The sequence below is a fragment of the Geotrypetes seraphini genome, chromosome 10 (genome assembly GCF_902459505.1).
Source record: "Geotrypetes seraphini chromosome 10, aGeoSer1.1, whole genome shotgun sequence".
Classification (NCBI taxonomy): domain Eukaryota; kingdom Metazoa; phylum Chordata; class Amphibia; order Gymnophiona; family Dermophiidae; genus Geotrypetes; species Geotrypetes seraphini.
In genome coordinates this window covers 55,095,108-55,108,405 of record NC_047093.1, presented here as the reverse complement: position 1 = coordinate 55,108,405, position 13,298 = coordinate 55,095,108, and the positions used below count along the sequence as shown (strand labels likewise).

At 40.9% G+C, this 13,298-nt stretch overlaps 1 protein-coding gene across 4 annotated transcripts in view; it reads left to right on the top strand.

Annotated features, from left to right (window-relative positions):
* Positions 1–13,298, top strand: part of SETX (senataxin) — a 156,776-nt gene that overhangs the window by 76,182 nt on the left and 67,296 nt on the right. For all 4 annotated transcript variants that reach the window (XM_033960295.1, XM_033960296.1, XM_033960293.1 and 1 more), the window contains one exon: positions 3,455–3,542. In XM_033960295.1, coding sequence (XP_033816186.1) covers positions 3,455–3,542 — 88 coding nt within the window. The remainder of the gene's footprint in view (positions 1–3,454; positions 3,543–13,298) is intronic.

Sequence of the window (13,298 nt, the reverse complement as noted above, 5' to 3'; positions counted from 1 at the left end):
AAGTTGAGTCGTCTTCTGCAGCCTCATGAATGGTCCATCCATTTCTTGACCCTGCATCAGGTATTTGCTCGTTGGGGGACTCCGGGCGTCGATCTGTTTGCGTCCCCCCACAATCACAAGTTACCCCGCTTCTGCTCCAGGGTCTACACCCCACTCAGACTCCAGACGGATGCTTTCCTGCTGGATTGGACGAACCTGTTTCTGTATGCGTTCCCTCCATTCCCTCTGATTCTGATGACTCTCGTCAGGCTCAAGTCCACGAGTGCCACCATGATTCTGATAGCTCCTCGGTGGCCCCGACTGCCATGGTTCTCCATCCTGTTACAACTCAGTTCCGGGGAGCCTCTTCTTCAGCCTGTTTTTCTTTCACTGCTTACGCAGAGTCGGGGTTCTCTACTTCATCCCAACCTACAGTCTCTACACTTAATGGCTTGGTTCCTCAAGATTTGATGCCTTCGTTCCAGTTCTCCCAACCTGTGCTGGATGTCCTGGAGGCGTCTCGGAAGGAGTCCACTCGCCAATGTTACCATCAGAAGTGGACCCGTTTGTCTTCCTGGTGTGCTACTCGACAGCAGGAGCTGTTGTCTGCCTCCTTATCTGTTACACTTATCTAGCGCTGGACTCAAATCCTCCTTGATTCGAGTCCACCTTAGTGCCATTGCTGCTTTTCATCAGCCGATTGACGGGAAGCCTATCTCTGTTCATCCTGTGGTTTCCCGCTTCATGAAAGGCCTTCTCCACGTTCATCCGCCCCTTAAGCCGCCTCCTGTGGTTTGGGATCTTAACGTGGTCCTTGCTCGCTTAATGAAACCCCCGTTTGAGCCGCTAGTGCGGGCTCACTTGAAGTATCTTATTTGGAAGGTTGTATTTCTTATTGCTCTCACTTCTGCCCGTCAGGTCCATGAGTTTCAAGCCTTGGTAGCGGACCCTCCTTTCACTGTCTTCCATCATGATAAGGTGGTTCTCCGTACCCATCCTAAGTTCTTGCCTAAAGTTGTTTCTGAGTTTCACATCAACCAATCCATTGTTCTCCCTGTGTTTTTTCCAAAGCCCCATTCTCACCCTGGTGTGGTGGCTCTGCATTCTCTTGATTGTAAGCGTGCTCTGGATTTCTACTTGAGGCGCACCGCTCGTCATTCTGCTCTCCAGCTGTTCCTCTCTTTCGATCCAAATCGCTTGGGTCGCTCTGTTTCTAAGCGGACCATTTCTAACTGGTTGGCCGCTTGTATCTCTTTCTGTTACGCTCAGCTGGTCTCTCCCTGCCGGTTCGAATCACAGGCCACAAGGTCAGAGCGATGGCGGCGTCTGTTGCTTTCCTCTGCTCAACTCCGATTGAGGAAATATGTAAGGCTGCCACTTGGTCCTCGGTTCATACATTTACCTCACACTACTGTCTGGATGCCTTTTCCAGGTGTGATGGCAACTTTGGCCAGTCCGTTTTGCAAAACCTGTTCTCCTAAATTGCCAACTCTCCCTCCATCCCATTCTGGTTAGCTTGGAGGTCCTCCACATGTAGAGAATATGCTGCCTGCTTGTCCTGGGATAAAGCACAGTTACTTACTGTAACAGGTGTTATCCAGGGACAGCAGGAAGATATTCTCGCAGCCCACCCACCTCCCCGTGGTTGGCTTCTTTGCTAGTTATCTGAACTGAGGACACGCTGAGGAGACGCATGCCCTAGACTGGGCGGGAGGGGCACGTGCTGGCCAATCGCAAGCTTGAAGGTCTTCAAGCAAGTCTGCTTGTGAAAACGTCCGCTAGGGGGCTCTGTCGGTGAAGTCACCCATATGTAGAGAATATCTGCCTGCTGTCCCTGGATAACACATGTTACGGTAAGTAACTGTGCTATATAATCTTTATATCTTTTACATAATCTTCTACATAATTCTATGTATTAAAGGCAGCTCTCTATATGCAATAGTTGCTCTTTTGTTTTTTCCTCGTACCCATCCTGCATCCGGGTTCAAAGCAAATATTGTATATTATATGCACTTAGCACACGCTCTTTGCCTGGATCATATGTGCAGGTCATGAGAAGGGACCAGATGCTGCAAAGACTGGAGTCAAAGGAATGGCAAGAATAGCAAGGGGTTGGATGAAGGATGGGAGGAGCCACCAGGAGACATTTGGAGACAGATGGAGGAGAGCTCAGAGGAGCAAGATGTCAGTGTGGCCAACAGACTGCTCTATTGGGCACTGAGATTTACAAACATCCTCAGTTTAGCTCAATGTTTTATGAGACTTTCCACTAGTTTTGTGTTGGTATATTTTTGCAGAGGGATAAGTGAAATTCTTTTCAGTACCATACCATATAATTTCTTATATCCTGCAAATTTTGATAAGAATTCATTGTGGCTTATATAAGATACAGTGGGATTCATTGAATACAATTGAATGTCAGTCATGCAAGTTATAAAGAGAAAAGGTATGTTTTTAACTTTTTCCTGAAATGGCAGTAAGAAGAAATCTTACGCAAACATAATGAGTATGTCAGGCTAGTAGATATACTGACCAAAACTAGTAATATTAATTGGGAGATATGATAAAAATTAAGTCAGTGCTTTTTCTGCTCCTTATATGCTCAAATATGGAAGGAAAATTTTAATATGCTTCTCATTAGACTGGGTAATTATTTATAGGGTCATTTACTGATTATGCCTTATTAGTAAATGACTCCCTTAGTAATGGTTTAGTCTACAAAATCTGAGTCTTGTAGAATGGGTACAAGTGAAGCAATATTTTACTCTATCAAAAATTACAAAGTCTAGGGGACACTCAATGAAGTTACAGGGGAATACTTTTAAAACCAATAGGAAGAAATATTTTTTTCACTCAGAGAATAATTAAGTTCTGGAACGCGTTGTCAGAGGGTATGATTATAGCGGGTTAACATAGTTGGTTTTAAAAAAGGTTTGGACAGGTTCCTGGGAGAAAAGTCCATAGTCTGCTATTGAGACAGATATGGGGAAAGCCACTGCTTGCCCTGGGATCAGTAGCATGGAATGTTGCTACCGTTTGGGTTTCTGCCAGGTTCTTGTGACCTGGATTGGACATTTGTTGGAATCAGGATACTAGGATAAATGGACCATTGGTCTGACCCAGTATATCTATTCATATGAGTATTTCTATTTTCAATTTTATTTGTGTCCTTATAAGGCAGGGGTCTCAAAGTCCCTCCTTGAGGGCCACAATCCAGTCAGGTTTTCAAGATTTCCCCAATGAATATGCATGAGATCTATGTGCATGCACTGCTTTCAGTGCATATTCATTGGGGAAATCCTGAAAACCCGACTGGATTGAGGCCCTCAAGGAGGGACTTTGAGATCCCTGTTATAAGGTGATAACATTTTGTTCCTTGGTTAATTGATTCGTTGAACTAACAAACTTATGACATATTTAAAATATTGTCAGGCCTTTCTTTCTGTGGGTACCTAATCCTGCTGGTTTTTTACAGCTGGTTCAAGTATGGAAAGAGAGGAAAAACTTAACTTATGAGCTACATCGTTCCTCCAAAATTCAAATGAATCCTGCTGATTACAAAGGTGAGGTGGTCATCAAAATCAAAGAATCACATTTTGGTTTTTAGTATGTTGTAGAGTGTTTTCTGTCAGTTAAATAGCATTTAAAATTGGATAGGAGAGGCTTGGGTTTCTGGTCATTTATCTTTTTATATGTGTAAGTATGTTGACATTTCTTACCTAATCATTAAGATTTTCTTGTACAATTTTAGGAGATTAGAATTAAATGGTTCAAGAATTTGGAATTCCAAAAGTTATTTCAAGTGATATCCTTGATTAGGAAGGTGACAACTTTCCTAATAGTTCTTATGGAGGGCTGATTTCAAAGCTGTGTACCTGTATTAATTGGCTATCTGAAGATTGCTCTTTCTCAGTGCAATTAAGTCTGCTTGTAGAATTAACCACATCAAAGTCTATGTAAAAAAAATAACCAACAAATTTTAGCCATTTTATCTGTATGTGGATAATCAACTGAACTTAGTTGCTAGAGTTTCAACTAAATATTTATCTAAATTAGACTGGCTACACTTAGAAGCCCTAACCCTCCTTTATCCCGTGGGGAAACAACTATTTTATAGGTCAGCCTAAGTTTGTAGAGAGAGATAAAGGTAACATTTGAAAAAGATAGTCAATAGGGCAGGAGTAACATATTATAAAATGAGATTCTGCGTAATAAAAAACGCAGAAAAGTCCGCCAAAGTGACAATTCTGTTCCATGAAATGCAAGCGTGGGATAACATTCAGAGAATTTTTAATGGGTATAACTAATGGGCAGACTGCAATCAATTATTATGTTACTATGATTGTGTTTAGATAGGTAGTCCATGCTCCAATCTTAACTTTCAAATTCAAGATAATTCCAAATTTGTCTAAGATGTGTGAACATGAAAAACATCTAGCGTAGTAAATAATGGTGGATAAAGACCTAAACGTCCATCCAGTCTATCCAACAATCACAACATTAATTCATGATTAAATTATCTTGTTTTTCTTTCTTTGATGTTTCAGGGACATAGACTGTAGAAGCCAATATATGGGACACAGACATGCAAGTCTGCCCAGTACAAGTCTTAGTTCTTCATTTTATACCATTCATTTTCTAATTGGAGATCCTCTGTATTCATCCCATGCATTTTTGAATTCTGTCACCATTATCAACGCCACCATCTCCTTCAGGAGGTCATTTCAGGCATCAACCACTCTCTCCATGAAATCTCAATTCATATCCTCTAGTGTTACCATTTTCCCTTCTCTGGAAAAGATTTGTTTCTATATTAATAACCTTTTAAGTATTTAAACGTCTATATCATATCTCCCCTGTCCCTACTCTCCTGTAGAGTATATATATTTAGGTCTTCCAGTCTGTTCTCATATGTATTTGGGCACAAACCCCATACCATTTTTGTCACCTTTCTCTGGACCTCTTCAAGTCTTTTTACTTTATGTTGAACAGCATTGTTGTAGTCTCTCATTGAAATTCAGCAGATGTTGCGTGACATAGCAGATCACCATCAATATTCAGCAACTGGTCGGCAAGCTGGTAAGGCTTGCGGTTAGATAGACCTACTTAAAAAGCAGGTCTATCTTTGGCTTCTAGGCCTTAGGCAACCTTCCGCTGAATATTGGCTTATCTGGCTAACTCCAGGGCAGTAAACTTTGACCCGGATATTCAATACTGGGGTGGCTGGATACAGCCCCAGCATTGAATATACGGGATCACTGTAGACTGCAGGAGATAATCAAGCTGCTTACCACAGTCTCAGTATTGGGCCCTTAGGGCCTGATTCTCCAAAGTGCGTCCCGATTTTAGGCAGCTGTAGGCGTCCTACAGCTGTCTAATCAGCCAATCGGGATGCACGTTTTTTAAAAAAAATGCTCCCCAGGCAGGCCGCCTATATTGAAGGCGAGGCCCGCAAGACACCTAGGCCCTGATTCTGTATAGGACGCCCGAGAAAGGGGAGGGTGCGTCTTCGGGCAGGAGGGATTGAGCACCCTCCTGCCAGAGATCGATATTGTCGGAGGGGAGGGAGGGTGCGTCTTTGGGCAGGAGGGATTGGGCACCCTCCTGCCAGCGATCGGACAGGCCGCGGCCCGCTATACTTATAGCGGCAGAGAGATCCCTTGCCGCGATAAGTATAGCGGCCGCGTCTACTTACAATGTAGACCAGCATTTTGCTGGCCTACATTTTAAGCTTCTCCTCTACTAGGGAGACGCGTAGGGCCGCCTAGGTTCGCCTAAGGCCCTTAGGCGAGCTTAGGCATCTTGCGGGTCTCCCTAGGCTCCTGGAGGCGCCTTCAGGCCTGCCTGGGGAGCATTTTTAAAAAAAAAACATGCATCCCGATTGGCTGATTAGACAGCTGTAGGACGCCTACAGCTGCCTAAAATCGGGACGAACTTTGGAGAATCAGGGCCTTAGTACCTAAGGCTTTAATGGTTTTCTGCATGAAACATATGAATATAACAGAAAGCATTTTAGAAGAAAGTCATCTGTGTTTTTTGTTTGTTTTTGTGGGGTTGGGTTTTTTTAAACTATTTTGTTGGGGGGCGTGGCTTGGACACGCATGAGGAAGGTCGGCTAACAGAAGAGCTCCCTGAAAAAAGTCCTTGAAAGAAAAAAAAAGTTACTAAAAGTGGAGATTTAAGAATTATTTAATGATAAATAAAGAAAAAAACGCGATGGCTTCAGGAAAACAAAATAAAAATGATTTTGCGGTCTCGGGAAGCAGCAAGAGAGCAAAGCCTGAACAAGAAATAGGATCAAAAACAGGAGATCCAGAAGTAATGAAAGAATTGAAAGAAATCAAAGAAATGCTTTTACTTCTTACTAAAAAAGTTAACAATTTAACTGAAGATGTATCCACGTTAAATAAAAAAATGGATTTAATGGAGTTAAAGTGCAATGACATGGAAGAAAGATTAATAACAGCTGAAAAAGAAATTTCTAACAACATAAATGAAAAAAAGAAAATTGATTTGCTTACTAAAGATTTGGAGGATCAATCGAATCGTGAAAGAAGGAGTAATATTCGTCTGATTGGTCTCCCGGAAGGAGCAGAGAAAGGAAATCCGGTGGCATTTATAGAAAATTTACTACCTAAACTACTTCCTCTAAAAACCAAGTACCCCATAGAGATTGAAAGAGCACATAGAGTGCCTACAAAAAGATCAGGAAGGTATCAAGGACCGAGGCCACTGATCTTTAAACTGTTGCGCCACCAGCAGGTGATAGAAATTTTTCAACTTGCAAAACAAAATAAAGGATTACAATTTCAAGATGCCCGCATTCATTTTGTTCCAGACTTTGCAAAAAGTACGGCGATCAAAAGAAAAAAGCTCCTGGACTTGAGACCACAACTAAGAGAAATGGGAGCAAAGTTTGGTATAGTATACCCGGCTAATATGAAAGTAACTATTGCAGATAAAACTTTAACTTTTGACAATGCAGAAGAGCTACAAAAATTTATACAAAGCCAAGAATTACCAATGTCACCTTAATTTCTCTTTATTATATGTTATATTATTTTAACTGGAAAAACTTTTATTTTATTTTATGATATACACTTATTAAAATAATATTGTTTACCCATAGCAACGATTTAGAATGTTTTTAACCTTATTCAAAATTACACTTCAACGTTCTTTATGCTAATGATATGGTCTGGCTAAGTATTCCATAATGGAATGAAACAGTTAAGGCATCAGCTGAATTCTATTGATCTCAATTATAATTTTTAATATTAGGAAAAACTGTATGCGAATTGATTGTAGGATGGAGCTTCCTTCCTTTAAAATAGCAGTAAGACTATTTGAACTATATGCATGTGACTAATTTAACCCCTCAAGCAAATTGAAAAGATAATCAGTATTTCAACATCTTTACTATTCTTTAATACTACAAATACTACAAATCCCAGACATCAATGCGAAAGAATCTGCGAATAAGAAGACTTCACGAAACCGGAAAGAGGAATTATAAATAGGAGATGTTATTTCTCGAATGGATATTAAAGAATTACTTCGCTGTATAACAAACTATTAAAATAAAATATGAATGGAACAGAAACAAAGACCAACTTATATCTTAAAATTGAATGACGAAGAAAAATAGAAATCACCTGGAATACAACAAAATGTGATAAGAATATTGAACTGGATATAAAAATACAAAGAGGCGGTGAAAGAAGAAGGAATGATTTTCTACGAAGAAGGAAGTACTGAACATTAAATATTAGTAAATAAAGAGCACGATATAAGAATAAAAGAGACTTCTGCGTTTGAAGGGGGGGAGCTCTGGAATATAATTTTTTTTTTTTTTTTTTTGTCGCATACTTAACCTATACCTTATATATCTTAATCTTTTCATGTTTTTAAAGATTAATATTATAGAAAACAGTATATGATTGGGTTTGACATAATGAAAGATTATTTCATTTTAATATATATAAGTATAATATGATTATACAATGTGATATTTTTAAATTTATAAAATTAAATATATTTACATAAGATTTAAATTAAGGTCAAAAATAGTAATGGAACATATAATTTGATATACAGGAACCATAGAAGGGAACTTAAAATATAATCTATATTATATGATTTATTAGATTTAGATTAAAATAAGAGTGTATTGAATAATAAATTAATTTAAAGTCTATATTAACATAAAATCTCAACCGGATTTATAGAAATATGAAATGTCAAGGAAAATATTAATTATCTTTAAAACTACTATAATATATATGACTTATTTGTGAATCTTAACAGATTTGGACTTTCAGGGAGTGTTTTTTGATACCGATCTAATATGTGTGTTGCCAAGTGTGCACTGCTATTAATTAGGGGGGAGGGAGGGTGGGATGGGAGGAGAGGGGAAATGGGAATGGGAAATTATATTGTTACAATGTATGGATATCTGATCGTAAAACTTATATTACATTTAAATCAAAATAGTTCTAAAATTTTAAATGGATATTAAAATATATACAATTAATGTCAATGGTTTAAATCATCCTATCAAAAGAAACAAATTATTAGGATTTCTCCATAAGCAAAACGCCGATATATACTTTATACAAGAGACTCATCTCTCAGATAATGAATCTAGGAAGCTAACAGGGGGTTGGATATCAAAATGTTTCTATTCACCTGCTTTAGGAAAAAAGGCTGGGGTAGCGATCCTGATAAATAAGAAATGCACTGCAAACTTTAAATTAATAAATTTTGATCCTTCAGGAAGATGGGTACATATTAAAATGGATTTGGGAAGTACAACCCTTGATTTATTTAATCTTTATGCTCCTAATTCAAATCAAAAGGAGTTTTTCAATCAAATTCAACAGATATTACTACCACTGGCTACTTCTAACTTAGTAGTAGCTGGAGATTTCAATGCTGTAATGGATCCAATTATAGACAAAAAACCAAGTAAAATCATAAAATCTTTAGGACTAGATAATTTAATACAATCTTGTAATTTAATAGATATATGGCGTATCCTTCATTTTAATGATCGGGAATATTCTTTTTGTTCTCAAGTCCATAAATCTTTTTCAAGAATTGATTATATATTTGTAAATAATAACATAGCGCAGCATGTATCAAAAGCAGTAATTGATCCCATTATAATTTCAGACCATGCTGGTGTGTGGATTAACCTTCAGAATTACAATAATGATCAATTTAATTCAATATGGAGATTTAATAATGATTTATTAGCAGACTCGAAATTCTTAGAAGATCTTAAAGCAAAAATGCAAGAATTCTTTCAATTTAATACTTCTGATGACATTAATATAGAAATTTTATGGGATGCTTTTAAAGCAACAATGAGAGGAAATATAATTTCATATTCAGCTTTTATTAAAAAACAACTTAAAAAACAATATGAAGATATGGAAAAACAAATAAAAATTTTAGAAAATAAATTAATTACAAAATGGGAAAACAATACATTACAAGAGTTGTTAAAAGTAAAAGTTAAATATAATGAGATTTCTTCTCAAATTGTGAGGAAAGATATTTTCAATAAACAAGTACAATATTATGGCAATTCAAATAAAGCAGGAAAATTATTAGCAAATTTTCTTAAAGCAAAGAAAAGAAAATCTAAGATTATTGCAATTAAAGATATACAAGGTAACACACATACCAACACAAAAGATATTATAACACAATTTCTTGATTTTTACAAGGAATTATACACTTCTAATTCTTATAAAAATAAAGAACAAGACGGATTAACTTTCTTAAATTCTTTTATTGGACCGAATATTCCGGATCATATAAAAGGAAGTTTAGAAGAACCTATATCTTTAAAAGAAATAGAAACAGCATTGAAGTCTCTTAGAGTTGGATCCGCTCCAGGTGGAGATGGTTATACTGTTGAATTTTATAAATCATTCCAAAATATCATATTACCATATCTGTTAAATTTGTTTCAATATCAAATAAAGAATGAAAATATATCTGGTACTATGGCAGAATTGATAATTATAGTCTTACCAAAACCAAACAAAGATCCTACTCTGGTTTCAAATTACAGGCCTATTTCATTATTAAATGTGGATAATAAATTAATGGCTAAAGTATTAGCATTAAGATTGGCAAAAGCTCTTCCTTTCATTATTGATGTACATCAAACAGGATTTATTGCTAAAAGACATTCATCAGACAATACTAGACTTGCATTCCACTCATTAAATTTAGCAAAAAATATAAATGATCCAGTTTTTTTAATTTCTTTAGATGCAGAAAAAGCTTTTGATAGAGTGGAATGGAATTTTATATATCAAGCTTTACATTGGTTTGGTATAGGATCCGGTTTTATTAAAATGATTCAGACATTGTATAGCTCTCCTGGAGCAAGATTATATATTAACAATAATTTATCAACTAAATTCAACTTGCATAGGGGAGTTAGACAAGGATGCCCTTTGTCTCCATTACTTTTTGATGTTGTCCTAGAACCTTTATTAATTGCAATAAAAAAAACTAGGGAAATAAAGGGAATCTCATTTACCAGTTTTGAATTTAAATTATCTGCATATGCAGATGATATATTATTATATTTAAGAGAACCGGAAATTACTATTCCATGTATGCTTAATTTAATAGAAAAATACGGTACATTTTCTGGATATAAAATTAATTGGAATAAATCTGAAATCCTCCCAATTAATGTTCATTGTACCAAAGGATTATTTGATCCATATTCATTTATTTGGAAAGAGGATGGAATAAAATACTTAGGAATTATGATCAAAAATACAATTGAAGACACAGTCAAAGAGAATGAAAAACTTTTATTGAAAAAAATAACAGAAATGTGTGAGCAATGGAATCCATTACCGTATTTTCGCGGATATAACGCGCGCGTTATACGTGATTTTACGTACCGCGCATACCCCTCGCGCGTTATATGCCTGAGCGCGGTATACAAAAGTTTTTAAACATAGTTCCCACCCCGCCCGACGCCCGATTCACCCCCCCAGCAGGACCGCTCGCACCCCCACCCCGAACGACCGTTCGCACGCGCTCCCACCCGCACCCGCATCCACGATCGGAGCAAGAGGGAGCCCAAGCCCTCTTGCCCGGCCGACTCCCCGACGTCCGATACATCCCCCCCCCCCCCGGCAGGACCACTCGCACCCTCACCCCGAAGGACCGCCGACTCCCCAACAATATCGGGCCAGGAGGGAGCCCAAACCCTCCTGGCCACGGCGACCCCCTAACCCCACCCCGCACTACATTACGGGCAGGAGGGATCCCAGGCCCTCCTGCCCTCGACGCAACCCCCCCTCCCTCCAACGACCGCCCCTCCCCCAATAACCTCCGCCCGTCCCCCAGCCGCCCCCGCGACCCCCCTGGCCGACCCCCACGACACCCCCACCCGCCTTCCCCGTACCTTTGTGTAGTTGGGCCAGAAGGGAGCCCAAACCCTCCTGGCCACGGCGACCCCCTAACCCCACCCCGCACTACATTACGGGCAGGAGGGATCCCAGGCCCTCCTGCCCTCGACGCAAACCCCCCTCCCCCCCAGCCGACCCGCGACCCCCCTGGCCGACCCCCACGACCCCCCCACCCCCCTTCCCCGTACCTTTGGAAGTTGGCCGGACAGACGGGAGCCAAACCCGCCTGTCCGGCAGGCAGCCAACGAAGGAATGAGGCCGGATTGGCCCATCCGTCCTAAAGCTCCGCCTACTGGTGGGGCCTAAGGCGCGTGGGCCAATCAGAATAGGCCCTGGAGCCTTAGGTCCCACCTGGGGGCGCGGCCTGAGGCACATGGGCCAAACCCGACCATGTGTCTCAGGCCGCGCCCCGAGGTGGGACCTAAGGCTCCAGGGCCTATTCTGATTGGCCCACGCGCCTTAGGCCCCACCAATAGGCGGAGCTTTAGGACGGATGGGCCAATCCGGCCTCATTCCTTCGTTGGCTGCCTGCCGGACAGGCGGGTTTGGCTCCCGTCTGTCCGGCCAACTTCCCAAGGTACGGGGAAGGGGGGTGGGGGGGTCGTGGGGGTCGGCCAGGGGGGTCGCGGGTCGGCTGGGGGGGGAGGGGGGTTTGCGTCGAGGGCAGGAGGGCCTGGGATCCCTCCTGCCCGTAATGTAGTGCGGGGTGGGGTTAAGGGGTCGCCGTGGCCAGGAGGGTTTGGGCTCCCTTCTGGCCCAACTACACAAAGGTACGGGGAAGGCGGGTGGGGGTGTCGTGGGGGTCGGCCAGGGGGGTCGCGGGTCGGCTGGGGGACGGGCGGAGGTTCTTGGGGGGGGGCGGTCGTTGGGGGGAGGGGGTTTGCGTCGAGGGCAGGAGGGCCTGGGATCCCTCCTGCCCGTAATGTAGTGCGGGGTGGGGTTAGGGGGTCGCCGTGGCCAGGAGGGTTTGGGCTCCCTCCTGGCCCGATATTGTTTGGGAGTCGGCGGTCCTTCGGGGTGAGGGTGCGAGTGGTCCTGCCGGGGGGGGGGATGTATCGGACGTCGGGGGGGGGGGCATCAGGCTTTCAGGATGGGGACAGACCTTCAAGGGAGGACAGTGCACGGAAGTCAGGGGGGGTGAACGGAGAGTCGGGACAGCGCACGGAAAGTCAGGGCGGGCGAAAGGAGCGTCGGGCATCATGCGCGTTATATGCCTGAGCGCGGTATAGAAAAGTTTTGGTACATATCATCGTGATTTCTGCGCGCTATACCCCTGTGCGCGTTTTACACAGGTGCGCGTTATATCCGCGAAAATACGGTACATCTTTCTTGGTGGGGAAGAATTCAAACAATTAAAATGATGATATTGCCTGTAGTTTGTTACCAAATGAGTATGATTCCAATATTTTTTCAGGGGTCATTTTATAAAAAACTTAACAATATTCTTACAAAATTTGTTTGGTGTGGGAAAAGACCAAGAATCGCTTTAGTATCATTACAAAGACCAATTATGGAAGGGGGGGTAAATTTTCCAAATTTTTATAGGTATCATCAAGCCTATATTTTAAGACAGGGTATGTATTGGATCCTCCCAGATCTCTTAGAAAATGTACCAGATTGGCTGTATTTAGAATGGCGGCTCCTGTTCCCTTTAAATCCAGAACATTTAATTTCTATATCAATGCCTATAAGATACAAAGAACACAGAATCTTATTAGATACTTGGAAAACATTAAGATACATAAATAATCTGACACCAGAACCAATTGCTAAATCCCTAAATCAATCAATATGGGTAAACTCCAGGATCAGAATTGGCGGATTTAAAATCGTCTGGAAACAATGGATAACTGCAGGAATAAGAACATT